This window comes from Pelodiscus sinensis, chromosome 6, assembly GCF_052426305.1.
Source record: "Pelodiscus sinensis isolate ZL-2025 chromosome 6, ASM5242630v1, whole genome shotgun sequence".
Taxonomy (NCBI): domain Eukaryota; kingdom Metazoa; phylum Chordata; order Testudines; family Trionychidae; genus Pelodiscus; species Pelodiscus sinensis.
This window is the reverse complement of record NC_143057.1, coordinates 54,963,011-54,986,462: the sequence shown is the minus strand read 5'-3', so window position 1 is coordinate 54,986,462 and position 23,452 is coordinate 54,963,011. Positions and strand designations below refer to the sequence as shown.

Sequence of the window (23,452 nt, the reverse complement as noted above, 5' to 3'; positions counted from 1 at the left end):
ATAGTTTATGTGAGAATGTGGATGTTAAAGGCAAGAGAAATAGCTTGTAATGTGCCAACCAGTTAGTGTCTTCATTCAAACCCAGGGTAACAGTGTCAAATTTGAAGATGAATTCTAATTCTGCAGACTCACTCTATAAGGCTATGTCTACACAACCAGTTTTGCCTGCAGTGAGTATGCAAATGAGGATAGCGATTAGCATATCATGGTGCCTTATTTGCATAATTTGTGAGGTGATTTTGCTCAAAGGGTTTTTGTGGGGGAAAAAAGTAGCGGATGTTTTCTTTTTGTGCAAAAACCCCTTTTCCCACAAGATCATTATGCTCCCAAAAAGGTTTATCAATTGGGCGGGAAAAGCGGGTTTTGCGCAAAAAGAAAACATCCACGCTACTTTTTTTTCCGAAAAAGCCCTTTGTGCAAAAATGCCTTACATAAATTATGCAAATGAGGTATGCCAATATGCTAATTTGTGCCTCATTTGCATAGTCACTGCCAGAAAAACCGCCAGTGTAGGCGTAGCCTAATTGTTTAGTGAAATTCCTTTGTAGAAGAATGGCTACTTTTAATTCATGATTTAATGACAGGGCAGGTTAAAATGTTTCACTACAGTTTTGAGTGTTACCATTTCTGATGTCTGTTTTGTCTGTCTATCCTTTGTTGTGGAGACTGTGCAGTTGGCCAAGATGCATGGCAAGGGGCATTGCTGGCACTTACTGGCATGTATCACATTAGAGAATGTGCAGTTGTATGAGCCTATGATACTATGGCTTACATGTACAGTTATGTACAATTTGTCTAGGCCCTTGGTATTGTGTTCAGCATTAACATTGTTAATGTAATATTCACTTGTATGTAACACATTTCTGTGAGTCTGAAAATGTGTACTGTGGTTTAGAGAGAACACAAGGTATTGTAGATGAGTCACTAGAAACACAATTATAACACTTGTTTGGTTATCTGCTTCCTTTACAAATAAAAAACTATAAATAGAAGGAATGTTACTGATGTGCCAGTTTATTCCTCCACTTGTTGACAGTACTTGCAGTCTGTTGTTTTTAAAAGAGATTCTTCACATTCCCTTTTTGCATACATCAAGTAAAATGTAGCTACTTTATTTTAATCAAGATTAGTTAGCTGGTACTTCCTATAGGTATGCTTCTATTTGATTCTTTCTGTTTTTAAAGTTACAATTAACATTAATTTTCTCCCTGAATTTCATAGAGCTTATTACAGCAAGACTGACTATTGAAATTATAAATATACCTTAAAAGTGCAAATACTTTAGAAACTGAGAGCTAAACTGAGCTCCTTCTGCTTTTTCAGAATGTTTATCTTAAAGAAAACAACAAACTTTATCAACATGTATTCAGAAAATTTTATTTAGTTATTCTTGATGTTTGACTGCTGCTGAAGACTTACTGTTATAGCAACTCTCTCCATCCTTTCTTCTCCTTCTCTTCAGGAAAATTATAATTCTATACTCAGATAAGACACTGTGCATGCAAAAACTCACCAAGCTCCAATTGCAGCAGTTGCCTCATTTATGGGAGCACTGTATCTGCTGCAATTGGAGCTTGGTGAGTTTTTGCATGCACAGTGTCTTATCTGGTCCTATCAACTTGCTAAGAGGTCCACAAATAAAATATGGGGCATGAGTACAAATGGCATAGTTTTATATACTGTTAATGAGCAAATATGGTGTGTCACCTCAATGGCCCTCTCCCTCAAGGGATCCCCCTGGGGAGACAGGTCAGCATTGAATATTGTTAACACTGTTGCAAGCATCTCAGGGCATTTTGGGAAGGGCCAAAGGGGTGGTGGTGCAATGAATGAAGGATTCCTTAGCAGGTCGCCAGAGGCCAAGGGGAAGCGGGGTGGGTGGGGCGGGCGGAAGCACAGAGAGCAGAGAACTGGTGAATTCAACTTCTGCTAGGCCGGAAGATAAGATGTTGGTTTCAGCCAGCTCAAGGGCACAGCACACATCTGACTCTCGGCTGCCAGCCAGGAAAGGGGGACCTGAAATCCATCTGTCAGCCATAAGAAAGACAAATGGGAGGGAGTGTGGGCTACAATGACAGAGAGAAAGGAGGGTCAGGGCAAAACTGGGAGGCAAGGGAAAATCAGGATCTTAGATGCCTATATACAAATGTGAGAAGTATGGGAAATAAGCAGGAAGAACTGGAAGTGCTAATAAGGACAATTATGACATTGTTGGCATCACAGAAACTTGGTGGGATAATACACATGATTGGAATGTTTGTATGGAAGGGTACAGCTTGCTCAGGAAGGATAGACAGGGGAAAAAAGGGAGAAGGTGTTCCTTTATATATTAAAAATGAACACACTTGGAGTGAGGTGGAGATGGACATAGGAGATGGAAGTGTTGAGAGTCTCTGGGTTAGGCTAAAAGGGATTAAAAACAAAGGTCATGTCATGCTAGGAGTCTACTACAGGCCACCTACCCAGGTGGAAGAAGTGGATGAGGCTTTTTTTAAACAACTAACAAAATCATCCAAAGTCCAAGATTTGGTGGTGATGCGGGACTTCAACTATCCAGCTATATGTTGGGAAAATAACACAGTGGGGCATAGACTATCCAATAAGTTCTTGGACTGCATTGGAGACAACTTTTTATTTCAGAAGGTTGAAAAAGCTACTAGGGGGGAAGCTGTTCTAGATTTTTTCTTAGCAAATAGGGAGGAACTAGTTGAGAATTTGAAAGTGGAAGGCAGCTTGAGTGAAAGTGATCATGAAATCACAAAGTTCACAATTCTAAGGAAGGGTAGAAGGGAGTACAGAAAAAGAGACAATGGATTTCGGGGAAGCAGATTTTAGTAAGCTCAGAGAGCTGATAGGTAAGGTCCCATGGTAATCGGGACTGAGGAGAGTTGGCAGTTTTTCAAAGGGACATTAAGGGCCCAAAAGCAAGCTATTCCGATGTGTCGGAAAGATAGAAAATACGGCAAAAGACCGCCTTGGCTTAACCACGAGATCTTGCATGATCTAAAAATAAAAAAGGAGTCATATAAAAAATGGGAAGTAGGACAAATTACAAAGGATGAATATAGGCAAACACAGGAATGCAGGGGCAAGATTAGAAAGGCAAAGGCACAGAATGAGCTCAAACTAGCTACGGGAATAAAGGGAAACAAGAACACTTTTTATAAATACATTAGAAGCAAGAGGAAGACCAAGGACAGGGTGGGCCCACTGGTCAGTGAGGAGGGAGAAACAGTAACAGGAAACTTGGAAATGGCAGAGATGCTCAATGACTTTTGTTTTGGTCTTCACCGAGAAGTCTGTAGTAATGCCTAACATAGTGAATGCTAGAGGGAAGGGGGTAGTTTTAGGAGGTAAAATAAAAAAAGTACAAGTCAAAAATCACTTAGTAAAGTTAGATGCCTGCAAGTCACCAGGGCTTGATGAAATGCATCCTAGAATACTGAAGGAGTTGATAGAGGAGGTATCTGAGCCTCTAGCTATTATCTTTTGGAAAATCATGGGAGACGGGAGAGATTCCAGAAGATTGGAAGAGGGCAAATATAGTGCCCATTTATAAAAAGGACGTGGTATACCTAGACTTTAGTAAGGCATTTGATGTGGTCTCGCATGATATTCTTATCACTAAACTAGGTAAATACAACTTAGATGGGGCTACTATAAGGTGGGTGCATAACTGGCTGGATAACCGTACTCAGAGAGTAGTTATTAATGGTTCACAGTCCTGCTGGAAAGGCATAACAAGTGGGGTTCCGCAGGGGTCTGTTTTGGGACCGGCTCTGTTCAATATCTTCATCAACGATGTAGATATTGGTATAGAAAGTATGCTTATTAAGTTTGCAGATGATGCCAAGCTGGGAGGAGTTGTGACTGCTCTGGAGGATAGGGTAATAATTCAAAATGACTTGGAGAAATGGTTTGAGGTAAATAGGATTAAGTTTAATGAAGACAAATGCAAAGTGCTCCACTTAGGAAGGAACAATCAGTTTCATACATACAGAATGGGAAGCGACTGTCTGGGAAGGAGTATGGCAGAAAGAGATCTAGAGGTTATAGTGGACCACAAGCTGAATATGAGTCAGCAGTGTGATGCTGTTCCAGAGAAAGCAAACATGATTCTGGGATGCATTAACAGGTGTGTTGTGAGCAAGACACGAGAAGTCGTTCTTCCGTTCTACTCTGCGCTGGTGACAGCCGACAGTCAGTGCAGTGAGTCCCTTATGACCGGCTGCAGTTCTTTTACTTGTGCTTGGTTCTGTTACAGCAACTGAAGGAGTCAGGTTAAAGCTTAAACAGTTACTATTTTATTGTTACAGGGTAAACTTAGTTGTTAAATGCTACTGCTGTGTTACAGATAACACAGCCACTACAAAGGACAGGACAGAAATTACACTAATAAGGCACTTACAGGTACCATGAAACCCTTTTGGTTCTCTGAGCTCTTATTAAATGCATTCAAAATAGACACATAGCAGGTATATTCTCACCCCTGCGTTCCAGACTTGGCGTGGCCAGCATCTTTCTCTCAATCCCTCGGGAAGAAGTAGGGCGAGGTTGGGCGTCCCACAGACCTCGGGAGACAATCAATACCTGCCAGCAGGTATAGATGATTGGAGCTCAAATGGGGTGGGCTGCTGAACCTCTTTTTATACCCCTTGGGTCATGTAGGCTTCTTCCTGGTCTCAAGTGGCCAATTAGGAAAAAAGGCTTTGAACACCAAGTTTCCCACGAAGGGTGCAAAGCATAATTTACACCTGGGAAAATGCAGACAATGGGCACCTCTGGTATGTGATGGGCGAAGATTCCTCTCCTGGGACAGTGCAGGTGTGTCAATTACTGGTACTAGCCATCAGGGCGACGGGAGGCCTCGGGTCGTCAGCTAGCCCATTTACTGTCTGGTTTCTGTTTATGGTAGAGTCAGTCACAGGCAGCCCACCTGCGTTCCCAGGGCATCAAAGGCTGACTGCCTTTCTCTTGCTCTCTGGGGGGGGGGGGGGGGAACAAGATGGGGTTCGTGGAAAAATAAGATGGGGTTTGTGTCTGGCTACAGCTGGTTATGCCTCAGTTGGAGTATTGTGTCCAGTTCTGGGCATCGCATTTCAAGAAAGATGTGGAGAAATTGGAGAGGGTCCAGAGAACAGGAACGAGTATGATTAAAGGTCTAGAGAACATGACCTACAAAGAAAGACTGAAAGAATTGGGTTTGTTTAGTTTAGAAAAGAGAAGATTGAGGGGGGACATGATAGCAGTTTTGAGCTATCTAATAGGGTGTTATAAGGAGGAGGGAGAAAACTTGTTCATCTTGGCCTCTGGGGATAGAACAAGAAGCAATGGGCTTAAACTGCAGCAAGGGATGTTTAGGTTGGACAATAGGAAAAAGTCCTAACTGTCAGGGTAGTCAAACACTGGAATAAATTGCCCAGGGAGGTTGTGGAATCCCCATCTCTGGAGATATTTAAGAGTAGGTTAGATAAATCTCTATCAAGGATGGTCTAGACAGTATTTGGTCCTGCCATGAGGGCAGGGACTGGACGTGATGACCTCTCGAGGTTCCTTCCTGTCCTAGTATTCTGTGATGGTTTGATTCTATGAAATTCAGTTGAGCAGAGCCAGCCCATAATAAGCAAGATAAGTGAAGGCCAGCACGGACAAAAGCAAAGAGTACAATAGAGTCTAGCCAGTGTGTTTTGGGAAAGTCCAGGAGACCACAGCTAGCCGGTTTGGACTGTCACAAAGAGCACCAGGAACAGAGGTCGCGGAATGAAACACCCTCAAAGGAGCCCAGGACTTAAAACCCTCCTGAGAGCTGGAGCAATTCGAAGAGATCACAGTGGACGCTGGACGATCTGTGCGCACAGGACCAAACTCCCGTCCACCCTTCCCCCTTTTCCACTTACGTTACACCCAGGCCTGGCGAACCTCAGGTAGTGTGTGTGTGAGTATGAAAGTGGGTTAGGGCTTTGGGAACTAACTTTCTTCCTTCCTCTGAGTGATGTGGGAAGCACCCATCATTCTCTACAGTTATTTTATTGTTTTATCAATAAAGCTTTAAAATTTAGACACTTGGTGTGTTCCGTCATCTCCTCCCCTAATGATCCTGTGGCCTCAGCCCAATCACCTGATGCCTCAGGCAGATTGGTAACAGGATCTGTCACAATGGTAGAATCATTGTTCATATGAATTTGAAAGTTTCCTGTAGAACCATTGTGGTTAAATTCTATGTAGGTGAAAGGAAAGGAGTATAGAAAAGCGAAAAAACGTATAAGTGTAATATTCTGGCCTAATATGACAGTGTGGATTATTGTAGGACATGGCATTAATTCTGTAAGGGTGTTCTTTGATAGTGGTAGAATGCATTTTTGGGTGTTGTCTAACAGCCTCTTACCATTGTGGATTTTTTTTTTTTTTTAAGTATTCAGTTTATGGATTCTGTGATTGTTATAAATGGTTTATCATCTTAATGTAGAGCAAAAGGTAGGCCATTCTATTCTAAATCTGATGTGAGTTTTTTTCTTCTATATTAATATGAATTATGTGTTAGTCTGACAAGAAGTTACGCAGTTGCACTTCTGAAATAGCAAAATAGAGTTGAAAGGAAATTCATTGGAAGTTTACAAATAAGTGACCTTTATATTTGTGTATACAGTATACACAGGTTCATTAGTCTTAAAACCTAAATGACCATTTTAAAAGGGAAGAAAAGCCTTCTTATTAGTCAAGGGCTATGTGTGACTGCATATAGAGTCCATTAGTGTAGCCTTTTACTTGACAACAGAAATTTTCCTGTCTCCCACTGTGCAGCCTGTGAACAGATGAGTTAATAAGGAAGAGTAAGGTGATAGGTACACCTGGAAAGCAGAGGGTGCTTGAGATGCATGAAGTGAGAAGGAAGTGGAGCAGAGGGCCCTGGGTCTATGTAGGCTTGGGAAAAGGTTTGCAGAGGCTGCAAGCTACAGTAATAAAGAGGAAATCAGGAGGAGCTGAAAGTTTCACAAAACAGTTTGACTTAATTACATTAAATATGGGCATGTTGAGGATAGTCCTAGCCAGCAATCTGTCTACTTGGCATTTCAAAAGGCTAACTTTCCAAGGTGGAAGGAACTTAGGGTATGTCTACACTAGCCCCCTAGTTTGAACAAGAGAGGCTAATGAGGGCGACCAAAATTGCAAATGAAGGGCGGGATTTAAATTTCCCGGACGGTCACCATTTTGACTAGCCCGGAATAACTGCCTGCGTCTACACACGGCAGAGAAGGGCGATTCCGAAATAAACCCCTTACTTCAAATTACCAGAATGAGGTTTACCTGGTAATTCAAGAGAGCTAACTTTCCAGGTGACGAGGATGAGTATTCTTTGGGCACTCACACCAAAGACACTCCTTCCCAAAGCAGACCCAGCAACCTCCACAATGGCAGCCACCACATTGATTGTCCCCACTGATACATACCCATGCTTTTGAATTGGTTCTCCTAGGACCCATGGGCTGTGTACAGGGCACAACAGCAGTCTACCCTACAGTTGGTCCCTTCCAGCAGACCACAAGCTCCCCCTCTACTGTAATTGGACCCATCTATGGCGGCGGAGGAGGAAGACCCTGACATAACAGAGGAAGACATCTCTGCTAGCTCGCCTCCATCTACCCACATTTCTTTCTCCTCACTGGATGACACCATTATGCCTCCATCTCCCACCTGAGGATGACTTGAAGTCATTTCAAGAATTCTACAAGAGGGTGGCATACTCTTTGGAGCTCTCCTTCCTTAACCTCCCAGAGACACAATGCAAACTAACTAATATTCTGTATGATCTCCCCCACAGCTAAGTTGGCTATCCCCATGAATCCAGCCCTCATGGACCCAGCCAAGACAATATACAAATTCTGCCCACCATTAATAACATAAGAATGGCCATTCCGGGTTGGACCAAAGGTCCAGCTAGCCCAGTATCCTGTCTTCCAACAGTGGCCAATGCCCTATGCCCCAGACTGAGTGAACAGAACAAGTAATCCTCATGTGATCCCCTCCTGTCACCCATTTCCATCCTCTGACAAACAGAGGCTAAGAGGACATCATTCCCACCCATCCTGGCTAATAAGTATTGATGGGACTTAATCTCCATGAATTCATTTAGTTCTTTTTGAATCTTGTTAAAGTCCTGGTCTTCACAACATCCTCTGACAAGGAGTTCCACAGGTTCACTGTGTGCTGCATGAAAGACAAACATCCTTTTGTTTTTAAACTTGCTACCTAAGTATGGAGGTTACCGCCCCAGGTGGGACTTCAAACCACAATCTCTGGCTTAGGAGGCCCATGCCTTGTCCACTAGGTTACTGGGGCCATAGTCCCCCAGTCTGCAAAAGATCAGACAGAAAATACTATATAGCTCTGCAAAGTGCTTATTTTTTTTATTTATTTTTTTGTTCTCATTTCTCCTAATTTGTTAATTGTTGAGGCAGTGAACAAGAGAGGAAAGCAGAATGCAGCCTATACCGCTCTCTGGTGGATGGGAAAAGCCTCTACCTATTTGGGGGGAAAGTATACACATCATCACTGCTCCAGTTTCACATAGCGAACTATACTGATTTCTTGGCAAAGTACACCCACAATGTTTTTGAGCAAATGTCAGTCTGTATTGAGCATTTGTCAGATAACAAGAGGAACAGTTCAGAGCTAACATAAATGAAGGAGCTCTCATCTTCTGTACTGCTCTGCAGGTGGCCCTGGACTGCACTGAAACAGTGGCCCGATGGATCTCCCCAATGGGGGTGAAGGGACGTGCATCTTGGTTGCACCTGTTCGCGTTCCCCAGAGAGACAATTGTTGAGGACTTGCCCTTGGAAGGGTCAAAGTTATTTGTGGGCTCCACAGGCACATCACTCCACATGTTCAAGGACTCTTACTCCACCCTGAAGACCCTCGGCATTCACATCCCTGCAACCAGAAGGAAACAAGAAAAATTTTCACACAAATTTACAAGACCACACCCATTCAACCAGCCCCAGAGGTGTTATGCGAACAGGCGCAGACAGCATCAGACTAGGCACAGACAAAGCACAGATCAGCCTTTGATGTCTTAATCCTCAACATTGAGGCAAATGTTTTGAAGGTTTGGTTGAAGATACAATGAACCCAACCTCTCCAAGGCACCTGGGCAAGGCGGCAACATTCAACAACCATCTAGCATCCTTCTACCCAGTTTGTGGAATTCCACAAAGACAGACAAATGGGTTTGTCCAAAATTGTTAATGCCTCACCTTTTCATCTATCCCTCGTACCCACTCCCTTGCCCCGTCTCTCTTCAGGGATCCGTCTCATGAGCTTGCTCTTTCAGAGTAGCATCTACTGCAACTGGGAGCAACAGAGCCCGTTCCTTACCATCGCAGGAGAAAGAGGTTTTACTCACATGCTTTTGGTATAAGAAAATAGAGTGGAGGCTCATTCTCGACCTAAGAAACCTCAAGTACTATATCCACAGCACTTCAAGATGGTAATCCTGTCCATAATAATTCCTGCCTTGGAGAAGGGACATTGGACTTGGAGAAGGCTATTGACCCTCAACCTGCAAAACACATTTGCCTGTCTCAGTACATTTAAGCACATAGGAAATACTTATGGTTTGCCAGGCACAACCAACACTTTTAATACAGAGTGCTCCTGTTCGGCCTGTCCACAGTGCCTTGCATGTTTTCCACAGTCCTCAGTGGAGGCAGTGTATTTATGCAGGCCTGGGAGTCACCATTTTCTCATATGTGGACGATTGCGTGCTGAAAACATTGACCTATCATGAAACAGAACAAGCAGTCAACATCACCAGTTCATTCTTCTTGAGACTTCAAAAGTGCAAGCTGATACCAACTCAACAATTGGAATTCATAGGGGCATACCTAGACTGCACAAGAGTCATTGCATTGCTTCTGCAGTAAAGATTCCTGGCAATCTTTGACTTGGTGGAAACAGCACAAAACAGCCCTCAGGTAACAGCAAAACTCTGTCTGCAGCTGTTGGGCCACTTGGTGGAGGCCACATTTGTGATACATACAGCATGCTCTGTTGCAGATAAAACGACTGCAGTTATGGCAATGAATAATTTATAACCACACTGCCATCACATCAACAAAAGGGTTGTGTTACCATCCAAGTTAAAGCAACCTGTTATAGACCTGTGGTCACCAACCCATTGATCACGATCAACTGGTCTATTGTGGGGACACAACCAGTTGATCGCGAGACATTCCGCCCCTCCCCCCCCATTCTCCTTTCTCACCCCCAAGAAGGAGCCTGTGCTGATGCTACCTTCCACAAAAATGGAGGTAGTGCCGGCTGCGGGCAGGAGGGGGGGGGGGGGGAGAGTCTCGCAGCTGCACACCAGGTCCAGGTCTCGGGAAGCATGTGGGCTGTTCCTCCCCGACCCCAAACAGCCAGCACACTTCCGGAAATGCCTGGTCTGTTGTGCTGCCGGGGACTTACTTCTGCTTCCTGCGCAGGGGTGTGTGTAGGAGTCCCAAGACTGTGACAGCTCCAACTTCTCAGGAATCATGCACTCTTCCTCCGCTCTCCATGACAGCCATGCACTTTCTGAAAAGTTGGAGCTGGTGCGCAGTCCTGGGACTCCTACTCCCCTTCCTCCCGCTCAGGAAGGAGGGGGAAGGAAGACCCTGGCAGCGCGACATATCCTTATTGTATATTGTCTGCCAATGCTTCTACAACATGGCAAACTAGGAAAAAAAAAAAAGGGTTATTGACATGTATTGACACATCACCTGTACATGTCTGCCATTGTTAATTCTGCCTATATATCTGACAATGCAGCCAAGCAAAATCCATTCTACAGCTGTTTCCTCCATAACCAGCACGAAGCTTGGAAATGAACTTCATATAGCTTTACAAGAAACCTAAAAAGCAGTTTGTTTCCATAGTTCTTCCAGAAGTATTTTGCATGCCTTTTAAAAATTGAAAAGAAGCATTTATGGACAACAAAGATGGCAATCATGATGAACAATTCCTGAGACTTCTGAGATCACACATCTCTTGTGATGCAGTAAGGATAAAATTTAATTCTGTTTTTCACCATGTTTTACACAACAATATATTTTTTTAAAATGTATCTTCAGTTCTGTGAAGTGTTAAACAGTGCTCAATCCTTTTAACGATTTTGTTGTTCACAAATTTATCCCCCCCGCCCCCCCGAAGCCATTTGCTTAAAACAGTTTTTGCTTGTGCTAAACATTCTTCAGCTAAATGATATTTATGGAATGTTCAATTGCTGCAGTTTTGTTAGAAAAGACTAATTGGTGTGAAAAATGTTTGCTTTTCCAAGTTTGCCACCCTTGTACACGCTTATACAAAAATAGAAAATTCTAAAGGTATGCTCTTTTCCTTGCTACAAACATTCCCCTTTGCACATTTATTTGTCTCATTACAGTTGGTGTTTTTTGTGTTTTATACCTCCAGCTGTCTGTGCTTCTTACTGTAAATCATCTGCCTCTTATTCTTGGATTTCTGCACCTACAGGTCTGTTGGATAAGACAGAAGTTTGGGTTTAGTACCTTTGTGCCAGCAGTTAGGAACAGACCACTTAAAATTTTGGTTAGAATATCCTTTTCTGCATATATAGAATTATTTTTAGATAGCCTATAACATTGCCTCATGTTTTTCTACCTGGCATTCATAGATAAATAATAGACAATCTGGTTGCCTAAATAAATGCACTTTTTGTTTTTAATGTATCATTGCGCTATACATTTCCTACAAATTTTAGTAAAAGGCGGATTTGTATAAAACAATAGGTTATAATTTAGATATTCAATTTCAAAATTGAGTAAAATCCATGCAGCTAAGACTTACATTGTGTATATTCAATTCATAATGAAGATATACATGCTGAACACATTTGACTTCAAATTAGGTTTAATAAAAACCAGCTTTTCAAAAGTCAGAATGTTTCTTTGAACTTAAATATAAATAATTGGTAAGGTTTTTCTAACAAATATTCCTAGGCATTGAACCAGCATTGCTATCTTGTTCTAGTGTGCAAGAAACGAGAAATTAAATGGCTTGTTTCTGCTCATCTAAGCTAAGAGAAATGTAAAATGCCAGTAACGAAGTTAGAAGTTTAGTTCACCAGTTTTAATGATGAAAGATGTTAACTGCATAAAAGAAATCATTTCTGGGCGCCTAATTCTTGTTGTCTTCCATTGAATATCTCTGCTCCATCCCCAGCATCCATTGACATATTTAGGTGCTTGAATACCTTTGAAAATTGGATGAGGAAAACAAGCTTTCCTTCATTTTTCAGCTCTGAGCAGTTTTTTTCTAGTCCAAATGAAGGAAGTGTCCTCTGTACCTGCTAGCTGAACTAAAACCAAAGATGATAATGGCAACATCCTTTTGTGCACAACACAATTAAAAGTTTAATATTTGGAAAAATGTAAATAACATTCACACCATTGTAAAGAGTGCAAATAATATAGATATTGATTGTAGTACATGAAATTGTGAGCTGTTATATAACCTCAGGTGACCTAAGTTAAGCATATTTTCCCTTGATTCTTTATATATTTAAAAAGAGCAGCACTTTCTATAATTTGAAGAGGACGGATGAAGTACATTTTATTTATGTACATTATTTAAATAGATGATAATCTTTAGATCTAAGCATAGCTTGTCATAATTTCAAATTAAACTTTAAATATTTTTTTATAAAAACATGTATTTGAATTCTATAAAAATCCAATGTAAGAAAATCTTGTGTGTTTTTTTTTTTTTGGTTTTTGTTTTTTTAAAAACAATTACTCTTATCCATTATGGGCTAAAAAAAGATAATTGAAATAAAGTAGTTTCATGAAATGAATCTGAACTTACTGCCTAATGTGTAATGGATAGTTTTTTATTTTTTTAACTGATTCTTTCAAAATTGTCCAATATCTAGTTTTCAGGAAAAGCTATGAAACTGAGACAGGAGGAATGATTAAGTTAATTGCTTTAACATGTAAGACTTTTCATATAGCTTTGGTATCAGTTTTTATCAAACAGATCAATTTTAAATGCATTGATCGAACTAATAAGCCTTACAATTAATATTGTCATATCCAAGGAAGAAGATATATGTATACATTTAGCTAAGTAATCTACAACTAATCATACATGTGTATATATGTTTTTTCTTTTCCAGATGGTATACCTCAGGTTTACTATTTTGGCCCTTGTGGCAAATACAATGCAATGGTGCTAGAACTACTGGGACCTAGTTTGGAAGACCTATTTGACTTGTGTGATAGAACATTTTCTCTTAAAACTGTTCTTATGATAGCTATACAATTGGTAAGTATAAATATATGTACATTTATATATTTACCAATTTGAGTTCATTAGACCGGTAGCTGGACAACTTTTATAGTACTAATTTATCTGATAAAGGTTCTATAGTCTGCATTCTCTTAAACTATGTTGGTTGTAATATAGTCCTTTTAAGAGACACTCAAGATGCAAATATTAGGTTTTTTTTCTGTGCTATTGTTTTTGCCTTAATCTTATGGAACAGTTGCGTAAGTTTGATATCTGTTTTGAGGAGTGCAGCCTAAAGTTATAAGGTTCAGTTTGACATACTTACTTCCACTGAAGTAAGCAGATGAAAGTCTTAAGTAACACATAAGCATTCAACTTCTTGTCTTGGTCATAATTGCAATAGAGCAATACAAAAATGCATGGTAGAAACAAAATTGTGTAAATGAAAAATATGAAGTTTTGAGGTATTTTTCTGAGTAGCCTGTGTTGTCAGACTAGAATAAAAGCCAAATATTGTTTTTTCTTGCAGTGTTACAAATTTATCTTTAATAAATAACTTCATCTCTTAAAATCCAGGTATACAGTGCACCATGGGTAAAAATTTTAAATGCCACTTATTTGTTTTAAATGCTTTTCTTTCAGTAATAGTGGTACTGACAATCAGGGCTCGACAAATAATGCAATCCACTCGCCTATGGCGTGTAGATTGCAACTCGGAAGAGCCGGGTTCAGGCGATCTGTGCATGCGCAGATCACCGGACAGCACGTCTGGCGAGCGGGGCCCACCGTGGTTCGGCGAGCCCTACGGCAATTAAATAATTAGTATGAACTAGTTAGTTAAATGTCACTGAAGACTAGGGGGAAATCCAGTTAATGGCACAAAAGGCAAAGATTCCATTCATTAATAAAGGTTATGACATCACAAATGCAGTGTCGTTTAACAAGAATTAGTTTTCATATAAAAATGTTTTTCAGACCTGAATTTAAATGTCTAGAAGTAAAGCTGTATTCATACTGGTGATGCACTGACTAAATGTATATGTACAGAACATAGCATATTTTCACAAATGCTTGAGCCGATAGCAAGACAGCATAATTCCATATCGTAGTTTTGTATCCAAGAATGTGCATGAAAATGCATTCAGTACAGCTTGTTCACAGTTGACTTGACTTTTTTTTTGTGATTCATATGAAGCTGTAAGTATAGAGTGCTATTTGCAAGCGATGAAGTATATTTTCTTCTATACACATGCTCATGTCCCATCAGCATTAAGTGGGATTTAGTCAGATGTTGAAAGGAAAATAGTTCTCTACAGTTTTGTTTTAAAGGTTATAAGAGTTCTGGTTTTATATATATATATATTTATATATATATATATATATATAAAATAAAAAAAGCTGATGTAACAGTACTTGTTTGCATCTATACACCACACTTTTTTGTGGTAACCTGAATTTTAAACTGTATTCTGTCCTTTCTTCTTTTTAATAAAGATTTCTCGTATGGAATATGTCCATTCAAAGAACTTGATATACAGAGATGTAAAACCTGAGAACTTCTTAATAGGACGACCAGGAAACAAAACCCAGCAAATTATTCATATTATAGATTTTGGTTTGGCAAAGGAGTATATAGATCCAGAAACAAAGAAGCACATACCATATCGAGAACACAAGAGTCTTACAGGAACAGCTAGATACATGAGTATAAATACACATTTAGGAAAAGGTACGTTTGCATTTTAAGCTCAGAAACTAGAATTCAACTACTATGCTAACTTTGTATGAATTGGTATTTACCCGTGAATCATCCTGTTTGCAGATTGCTAAACCAATTCTAATCTATTCTTATAAAAAACTAAAGTATTATGCACGGAGGCAAATAATCTTATTTTCACAGAGTTTTAATAATTATCTTGTTTCTAAAATCATCATAGGCCATATCTCAGACCATAGTGATATCTGTCTACAAATGTTAAAATGTGTTGTCTTATGGTGTGGCTATGTGTTAGTGGTGGCCAAACTGACTGACCTGCCAAGAAGTAGACCATGATCTTCAGAAGTATGGGAGCCAGAACATATCTGCTGGGGCTCATGCCTTTACACTCACCTGGAGCTGCCTGATTGGACTTGAGGTTTCAGCCTGGCTCCTACGGAACACCCCTCTCCTGCTGGGAGGAGCCCCAAAACCACTCTGTTGCAGGGCAGAAACTGTTGTCCCACCTAAGCACTGCAAGAAAGAGGTCCCGAGTTTCTCCATCCCTGCCCCAGTCTGGTCGATGGAGAATGGAGGGGGCCTGGAGGATTCTACAAGTAGCACTTGAACAATAAAGAAGGTTCAGGTGGCTCATGATTGAGTTTGACTGCCCCTGTTTATAATAATGGGAATGAAGTGCATGTGATTAACTCTTTCTAAAATATGGTACTTTAAAACAACCAAAATTATGGTATTTTTAAACTTACAATTGGGTGTAAAATGATTGAAGTTCTTCAAGTGAAATAATAGGCACAGCTTTGAGAACAGCACTGCAAATTTTCATGCTTTCTTTGCCAGCATGCCTGATCTGCTAAATGGTGAAAAAACACTTAGTGGTGTCCAAAGTAGTCTAGTTTTTATGCCAATGAAGTTCTTTGTCCTTCTCTTCAGACTACCTAGTATGGGTGTCAATTACCATATGAACATTTTTTTGAAAGAATTGTGCTCTTTGATTAAATAAGTGTAGGTGACTGAAATACCTATATATGGTCACAGCCAATTTTAAGTGTTAAGGATTATGCATGTAAGATTTTTTTAAATTTTAATTATATATACACCATAATATATATTAAAAGAAAAATAAAACTTTTTGGGGTAGTGTATGGTACAGAATCTAGCTATTACAATATGTAGATCCAGCAAATAAAAGTAACAGAAATAATACAAATGACATGACTAACAGAGATCAAACATCGAGTCTTGTCTGAAAACTAGCTTCTTTAAGAAGTAGTATTGAAATTACCTATATGACTTAATTAAGCTCTGTCTTCTAGAACACATTCTTAAATGTTATTTAAAGGGAACTTGCTGCACGCAAACACATTAAGCCTTTATACTACATTTTATTTCTGATAAGAGAATTAGAATACATCTCCGTAGGCACAGCTTTTTACATCTTTCCTCCCTCCGTCACCTGACCCTTTCTTTTTTCCAAGTCTGTACTTTGACTTTTAGCAGTGGAAAAAAAAATTAGATTGCGGTAGGGCTTACTGCTGTACTCTTTAAAAAACAAAACATAACAAAACACAAACCAAGCCTTCAGATACATTGCTTCTGGTAGTTTTATTTAAACTATTACAAATGACCATGCGTAATTCCTCCAGTACCTGGGCGAAGGTCACAGCTCAAATAGGCAGATGCTTTTCTTCTCTTTCCAATGGAGCCTGAAAAAATTAGGCATACCGCCTCAATCTAATTGTGCAGAGAGATTCTTAGTCTTTTCATTTGAACTGGCACCAACCATCCATCACTAACATTGAGGCACCTTGATTTTGAAGACCTTGATAAATTCACTTTGTATTGAACATAAGCAGCACTGAGATTGTTGCTCTCATCTAGATTAAAGGGCATTGAAAGTTAGTGCTCAGATGTCCCTGATTTGAACTCAGCTAAGCAGGCTAGAGATTCTAAATTGCGGTCAGCTTCTGAGTATCTAGGACTCTCCTGTTCCTGGATGGAAAAAGTAGATGAAGGAGAGCCATGCTTCTGAGAGAGATTTAGCCTTGTAGAAAGAGGAATAACTCTTGCGCAAAAAGCTCTGTCTTTTGACAATCTACTGTACTTTTTCTTGCACAAAAATGCGCTTGTAGTGCGCAAAAACTCTGAAGTGTAGATGTAGGCTGAGTATGGTGCTCCCTTTCAGGATGGGGGCAGGGAATGAGAAACTTCTCATGCTGCCCCTCCCCAGGCACTGACTGACTTGGGGTGAGCGGGGAGAGCACTAAAAGCCTCCTCCCATCACCAGGGGCACAGGTACCTAGAGGGAACCGCCAGCATTTCAGAACAGCTGGCAGTTCTCTCTGGGATTGGCAAAGACTTTGTGCACTCCCCAAACCCCATAACAATCAGGGTCTGTGGGTGGGTAAACATGGACAGGGCTCAACAAATAATGCAATCTACTCTCCACGGGCGAGTAGATTGCAACTCGGAAGAGCCAGGTTCGGGCGCAGATCGCCGAACGGGGCTCGCCGCGGTTTGGCGAGCCCTGAGCATGGAAGTGCCCCGCCCCTTTCTCCTGAGGCCCCGGCCCTACTGGGGTGGCTTAGGGCCACTTCAGAAATTTCTGAAGTGGCTCCCAATCAAAAATTGCCTACCCCTGCCCTATCCTTAGTTCTCGCAAGTGTTGCTAGGACCACAGAATACACCATACTGATCTACTCTGCCTTGATCAAAAATGTTAACTCTGAACAATTATTGATTTTGTGATGTTGGTATCAGTGCAATTCCTTCTGCAGCAAGAATAATCTAGCTGCAAATATGATGTGCTTGTTAGCTGTCTGATATTCCAAGGCATCTGACTTGGCCCTCCTGAAAACCAGTGAACTTTGGATGAGAGAAAACGTGAAGGTTCAGCATTCCCTATCTGTGATACAAACCCTGTGATACAAAACCTAATCATCTACACCGAAGGTTCCAAAGATAGTTTAATTTACTGTGACAGATGCAAATTTGTGCAGGCTAGTGAGACTTACTACAACAAGGCTGTCAATTAAATGTCACATAGGCAATACAGTGGCCACTTGCAGAGGAATATACCTTTTACTTCAGTTATGAGGGGTTGTGAAATTGCAGATGTGCTCTGAAGCCTATTGCTCTATAGAAAATAGCTTAATCAGACATGACTTATAGGATGGACCTTCCTGCTACAACATCCTTGGGACATGAGCAGTCCTAAACAAAGGAGTTTGCCGGATCAGGGGAGGTCAGGACACCTGGATTTCCTGGGGAATCCCCTCTTGATGGCCGCCCTGGGAGAACCCGGAAGCCTGACCTCGTCCACCCCACCTTGACCCCCTCCACCCTGCCTGACACTCTTGTTGCCAGCCCACTCCTGGGCTTTGCTCTCTGCCCCTGGCTCCATGCAGGGTGGCAGCTGCTCCTGGTTGCCTGGCCCCACATGGGACAGTGGCTGCTCCTAGGGTCCTTGGCTCCCAAGTCACTGGCCCTACGGGCTGGCACCCACCAGTCCGGCTCTGCTCCCAGCTGCTCTCAACCATGGAGCTGCGGCGTCCTGCTTTAGTAACATCTGTGGTCCTGCCCAACCACAGATGTTCCCAGACCAGATAGTCCTGGATGAAAGAGGTTCAACCTGTAGAAACTAGTGATGTTGTGTAATTGAATAGTCATGTAACTTCGTGAAATCTTAGCGGTTATGTGATTATTGGACAGTCTCCGGGGTTGAACCAGCAGCCAGTGTGCTCCTGGCCTTACTCCTAGGGAGCCCCCTATGACCCTACCCTGTTACCTCTGTAACAGAGGCAGCAGTGTGGAGTGGCAGGCGGAGAGCCCATTGAAAAAACAGCTCCCGGCGCAGACCATTTGCCTGCTGCCCCAAGCTGAAGCCTCTGATACTGAGGCAATAGCCCCTGTCCTCGGGGGTCCAAGTTCCCTGAGGACCGAGGCTGCTCTGTGGGATGTGGAGCCGCTTCGGTCTGCAGGGAGCTCAGGATTGCTGTGGACAGAGGTTGCTTCATGGCAGCCTCCCTGTCCCACCCTGTAGTAATGCGGGGAGGAGGGAAGGAAGGGGGGGGGGGGTCAGCTCTGGGGAGCTTTTAATATTCTGTTTCTGATTGGAATTCCAATTTCACTAGTAAACCACTCATCTGTTTTATCACTACTGCAGCAAGCAGAAGAGCAATTTCTTGGTGTGGAAATGGGGTGGGGAATTCAGCATTAGTCCCCATACTTCATCCAGGCCAGATTCTCAGGGTACCTTCTTCAGTGTATCAGTGTAAAAATCTTTGTTTTAAGCAATTTCATCTGGATCAAATTCAACATGAAAGCTGGTAGAGTGAGATGCTAAATCCTGCTAACTGATGAACTAGAACAGGAGGTCTTTTGTTTTTTCTCCAGAATTGAGGAGCTTTAATTTGTGACTCCACTTGTTTGCTTCAAGCAGCATCAGGATATACACAAAACACTTGATCCAACCAAGAGGGGGAAGACAGTATCAGAGGGGTAGCCGTGTTAGTCTGCATCTGCAAAAGTGACGAGGAATCCTGTGGCACCTTATAGACTAACTGAAGTGTAGGAGCATAAGCTTTCGTGGGCAAAGATCCACTTCGTCAGATGCATGTAGTGGAAATATCCAGAGGCAGGTATAAATATGCAGGCCAGGATCAGGCTGGAGATGACGAGGTGGATCCAATCAAGGAGGATGAGGCCCACTTCTAGCAGCTGATCTGGAGGTGTGAATTCCAAGAGAGCAGAAGCTGCTTTTGCAGTTAGCAAAGGGGGAAGACAGTTGCTGTCTCATTTTTGTCACATACATGCCTTCTTTTTTCCATTTCCCAATTTATGCACACTTTTGCTAACACAGGAAGCCAGGATGTAGATGGAGGCAGCATATTCATTGGAAGGCCCCCTATTGCCCTTTCAGACTATCATTCTCACTTTCCATAGATATAAGTAGGATTCATTGAGGATATATCTTCCTGAACTATGTCAGACAAAGTCCAGAATTATATAAACTTTATGCCTCAGTCTTGAATTTGAATTGCACAATTTTTCTTATCTTGACTAAAAACTTCTTTCTTCAAGGTAGAATTGATCTGCCTTTATAGTATATTATAGTTTGAGGAATATTTTCTAATATTTGGTACCTTTCTAGTGACTGCACTGTGAAAAAAATGAATGTTAATCTTTCTGTATCTGTTTGGTAATTGTATTACAACCACTTCTTTGAGTCCTTACTAAAAAGTTACTTGTTTATTGGTGAAAAATGTTTTTGGTGGGTAGCATATCCTTCTGACTGACTCATATTTAATAATTTTTAATGCTTACAATTGCATCTTGCAATGACTCTTTCTGGAGAGGCACTGCAGATTTACCTCTGGGTATAGAGGGCCTTGCTTACAAGAAGCTGCCAACACTGCACTTTTCTGGGCTGACAGATTTTTATGAGAACAAAATTACAGCTGAAAACAGAATTGTTCTAATATTTAAAGAATACCATATTGTCCAGAGTAATTTTACTATATTAGATGTGACCGTTCAATTTTTTAGGAATTTTGACACCTCTAAATTTTTTCACTTGTGATTAATTTTCAGTAGTGCAATGTTTTATTGAATTTCAGATTAATTTATATTAATATGTAAGTCAATGTATGATGGATCAACTAAACAAAATGTGTTTTGAATGTAAGTTGTCAAGTTTTCTTAATGATGAACTACTGATTTAGGCTTGCTGTGACCTGCCGTTAAACAGGCTTTTGAATTTCTGCTATCTTGTGTGCCCACCCACCAGGAACTAGTCCTTGCAAGCAGAGAGAACTCACCTCTTCTCCAGTGTTTAATTTGTAATGAAAGGTGCTGGGTCTCAAATAATCTTTTACTTTTATACCTGATGCAGCAAGCCCAGAGGTGCTGTGTCTCAGCCCTGGCACAAATTAAGCACTGCCCTTCTCACCATAGGTAGGAGATAAAGTCATGTCCTCTTACTGCATCAGCCTATAGAGTAAGGCTAACACAACGATGGAGCAATCTGCATTATCCTAATGCTTGATGTGCTGTGTTTTTGCCATGCCCACTGAACAGCTCTGGGGGAGAGTACCTCTTGTACCTCTCATTTGGTAGGGGTTTGTTCATCTGCACAATTACAAATTCATTGAAAAGAGCTTCTCCTTGCTGTTTTGTTTTTAAAGAGGACAATTGTTCAACTTTTATCTATGCTTCTAAATGTCGTCTTCTTTTCTTTGTGAACATTTTAATCTCCTTTTATATTTACAAGTACTTTAAATCTACCCTCTTCAGACACATGCAAATTTAGAACATATTAAATGGGCTTTAATGTTGAACAGCATACTTTCCTCTATAAGTAATGGCCCTTTACCTTTTGTCTGTAAAAGGTCCACTGAAGTGAGTGGTGATTCTCCTAGTATTTGGCTTTTTCTAGTTACAGGTTAAACAAAAAGCTGCTTTGTATACTTCACAAATTAGTTGAGATGAAAAAAAATTTAAAGTAGTTTTTCACCATTTGCAATAACCTAAGAAAAGATGGGAAAATCATAATAAACTTTAAAATAAATGAGTCCTAGAATCAGCCATTAATAAGATCCTTAAGTAGCTTTTGGCATTGCTTAAAAAACATTAATAAATATTAAGTATCAGAGGGTAGCCATGTTAGTCTGAATCTGCAAAAGGGGCGTGGAGTCCTGTGGTACTTTATGACTAACTGAAGTGTTGGAGCGTAAGCTTTCGTGGGCAAAGACCCACTTCGTCAGATGCAAGTAGTGGAAATTTTCCAGAGGCAGGTATAAATATGCAGGCAAGAATCAGGCTGGAGATGACAAGGTGGATCCAATCAGCGAGGATGAGGCCCACTTCTAGTAGCTGATCTGGAAGTGTGAATTCCAAGAGAGGAGAAGCTGCTTTTGTAGTTAGCAAGCCATTCACAGTCTTTGTTTAATCCAGAGTTGATTGTATCAAACTTGAAGATGAACTGTAGCTCAGCAGTTTCTCTTTGAAGTCTGGTCCTGAAGTTTTTTTGCTGCAGGATGGCTACCTTTAGATCTGCAATTGTGTGTCCACGGAGATTGAAGTGTTCCCCTACAGGTTTTTGTATGTTGCCATTCCTAATATCTGATTTGTGTTTGTTGATTCTTTTACGTAGAGACTGTCCAGTTTGGCCGATGTATATAGCAGTGGGGCATTGTTGGCACATATTACTTTATTAGATGTGCAGGAGAATGAACCAGTGACAGTATGGCTGATCTGGTTAGGTCCTGTGATGGTGTTGCTGCTGTATATATGTGGGCAGAGTTGGCACCAAGGTTTGTTGCATGGATTGGTTCCTGAGTTCGAGTTATTATGGTGCGGTGTGTAGTTGCTGGTGAGAATATGCTTCAGGTTGGCGGGTTGTCTGTGGGCAGGGACTGGCCTGTCTCCCAAGGCCTGTGAAAGCGAGGGATCATTGTCCAGGATGGGTTGTAGATCACTGATGTTACGTTGGAGAGGTTTTAGTTGAGGACTGTAGGTGATGGCCTTCCAGAGTCTGTTGGTATTCTGTTGGTTTCTTTCTTGGGCTTGTCCCGTAGCAGGAGGCTTCTGGGTACACATCTGGCTCTGTCAATCTGTCTCCTCACTTCCTCGTGTGGGTATCGTAGTTTACAGAATGCTTGTTGAAGATCTTGTAGGTGTAGGTCTCTGTCTGAGGGGTTGGAGCATACAGCATACAGTGCTTGGCTGTAAACAATGGATCGTGTGGTGTGTCCGGGATGGAAGCTGGAGGCATGCAGATAAGCATAGCGGTCGGTAGGTTTTCGGCATAGGGTGGTATTGATGTGACAGTCGCTTATTTGCACCATGGTGTCCAGGAAATGGACCTTCCGTGTAGACTGGTCCATGCTGCGGTTGATGGTGGAAGCTGTTGAAATCGTGATGAAATTCTTCCAGAGTCTCCTTCCCATGGGTCCAGATGATGATGTCATCGATGTAGCATAGGTAGAGAAGGGGCGTAAGTGGATGAGAGCTGAAGAAACGTTGTTCCAGGTCAGCCATAAAAATGTTGGCGTATTGTGGGGCCATGCGGGTGCCCATAGCAGTTCCACTGGTCTGGAGGTATATATTGCCACCAAATATTGTTTCGAATCAGTTGTTTTCATACTATGGTCTGATCATTCTCACTTGGTTGCTTCTGCATTACTAAAAACATGTTCAGAGAAATAGAGTTTATTTAAATTATTCTTGCTTTTCTGTCTGTGGTCTCTATCATGTTCCTGGAAATGGAAATTTATGGAAAATTATTTCACCACAGGAACTCATGAAAGCCTATCTGGAAAAAGTAACCAAATCAGAAAAGTACATTATCTTCTTCCAAGTGTCCTTCATGACAAATGAGGGAAAATATACAGCAAATGTGAAAGAGGAACTCCAGGATAAACAATCAAATTCAGATGTAGAATATGCTACCTT

At 41.3% G+C, this 23,452-nt stretch overlaps 1 protein-coding gene across 9 annotated transcripts in view; it reads left to right on the top strand.

Annotated features, from left to right (window-relative positions):
• The window catches only part of CSNK1G3 (casein kinase 1 gamma 3), a 152,966-nt gene that overhangs the window by 78,248 nt on the left and 51,266 nt on the right, over nt 1-23,452 (top strand). For all 9 annotated transcript variants that reach the window (XR_003090671.3, XM_006130107.5, XM_006130104.5 and 6 more), the window contains 2 exons: nt 13,172-13,320; nt 14,779-15,013. Coding sequence is in view for 8 of the 9 variants with exons in the window: in XM_006130107.5 (XP_006130169.1) it covers nt 13,172-13,320; nt 14,779-15,013 (384 nt within the window). In the remaining variant the exon portion in view is untranslated. The remainder of the gene's footprint in view (nt 1-13,171; nt 13,321-14,778; nt 15,014-23,452) is intronic.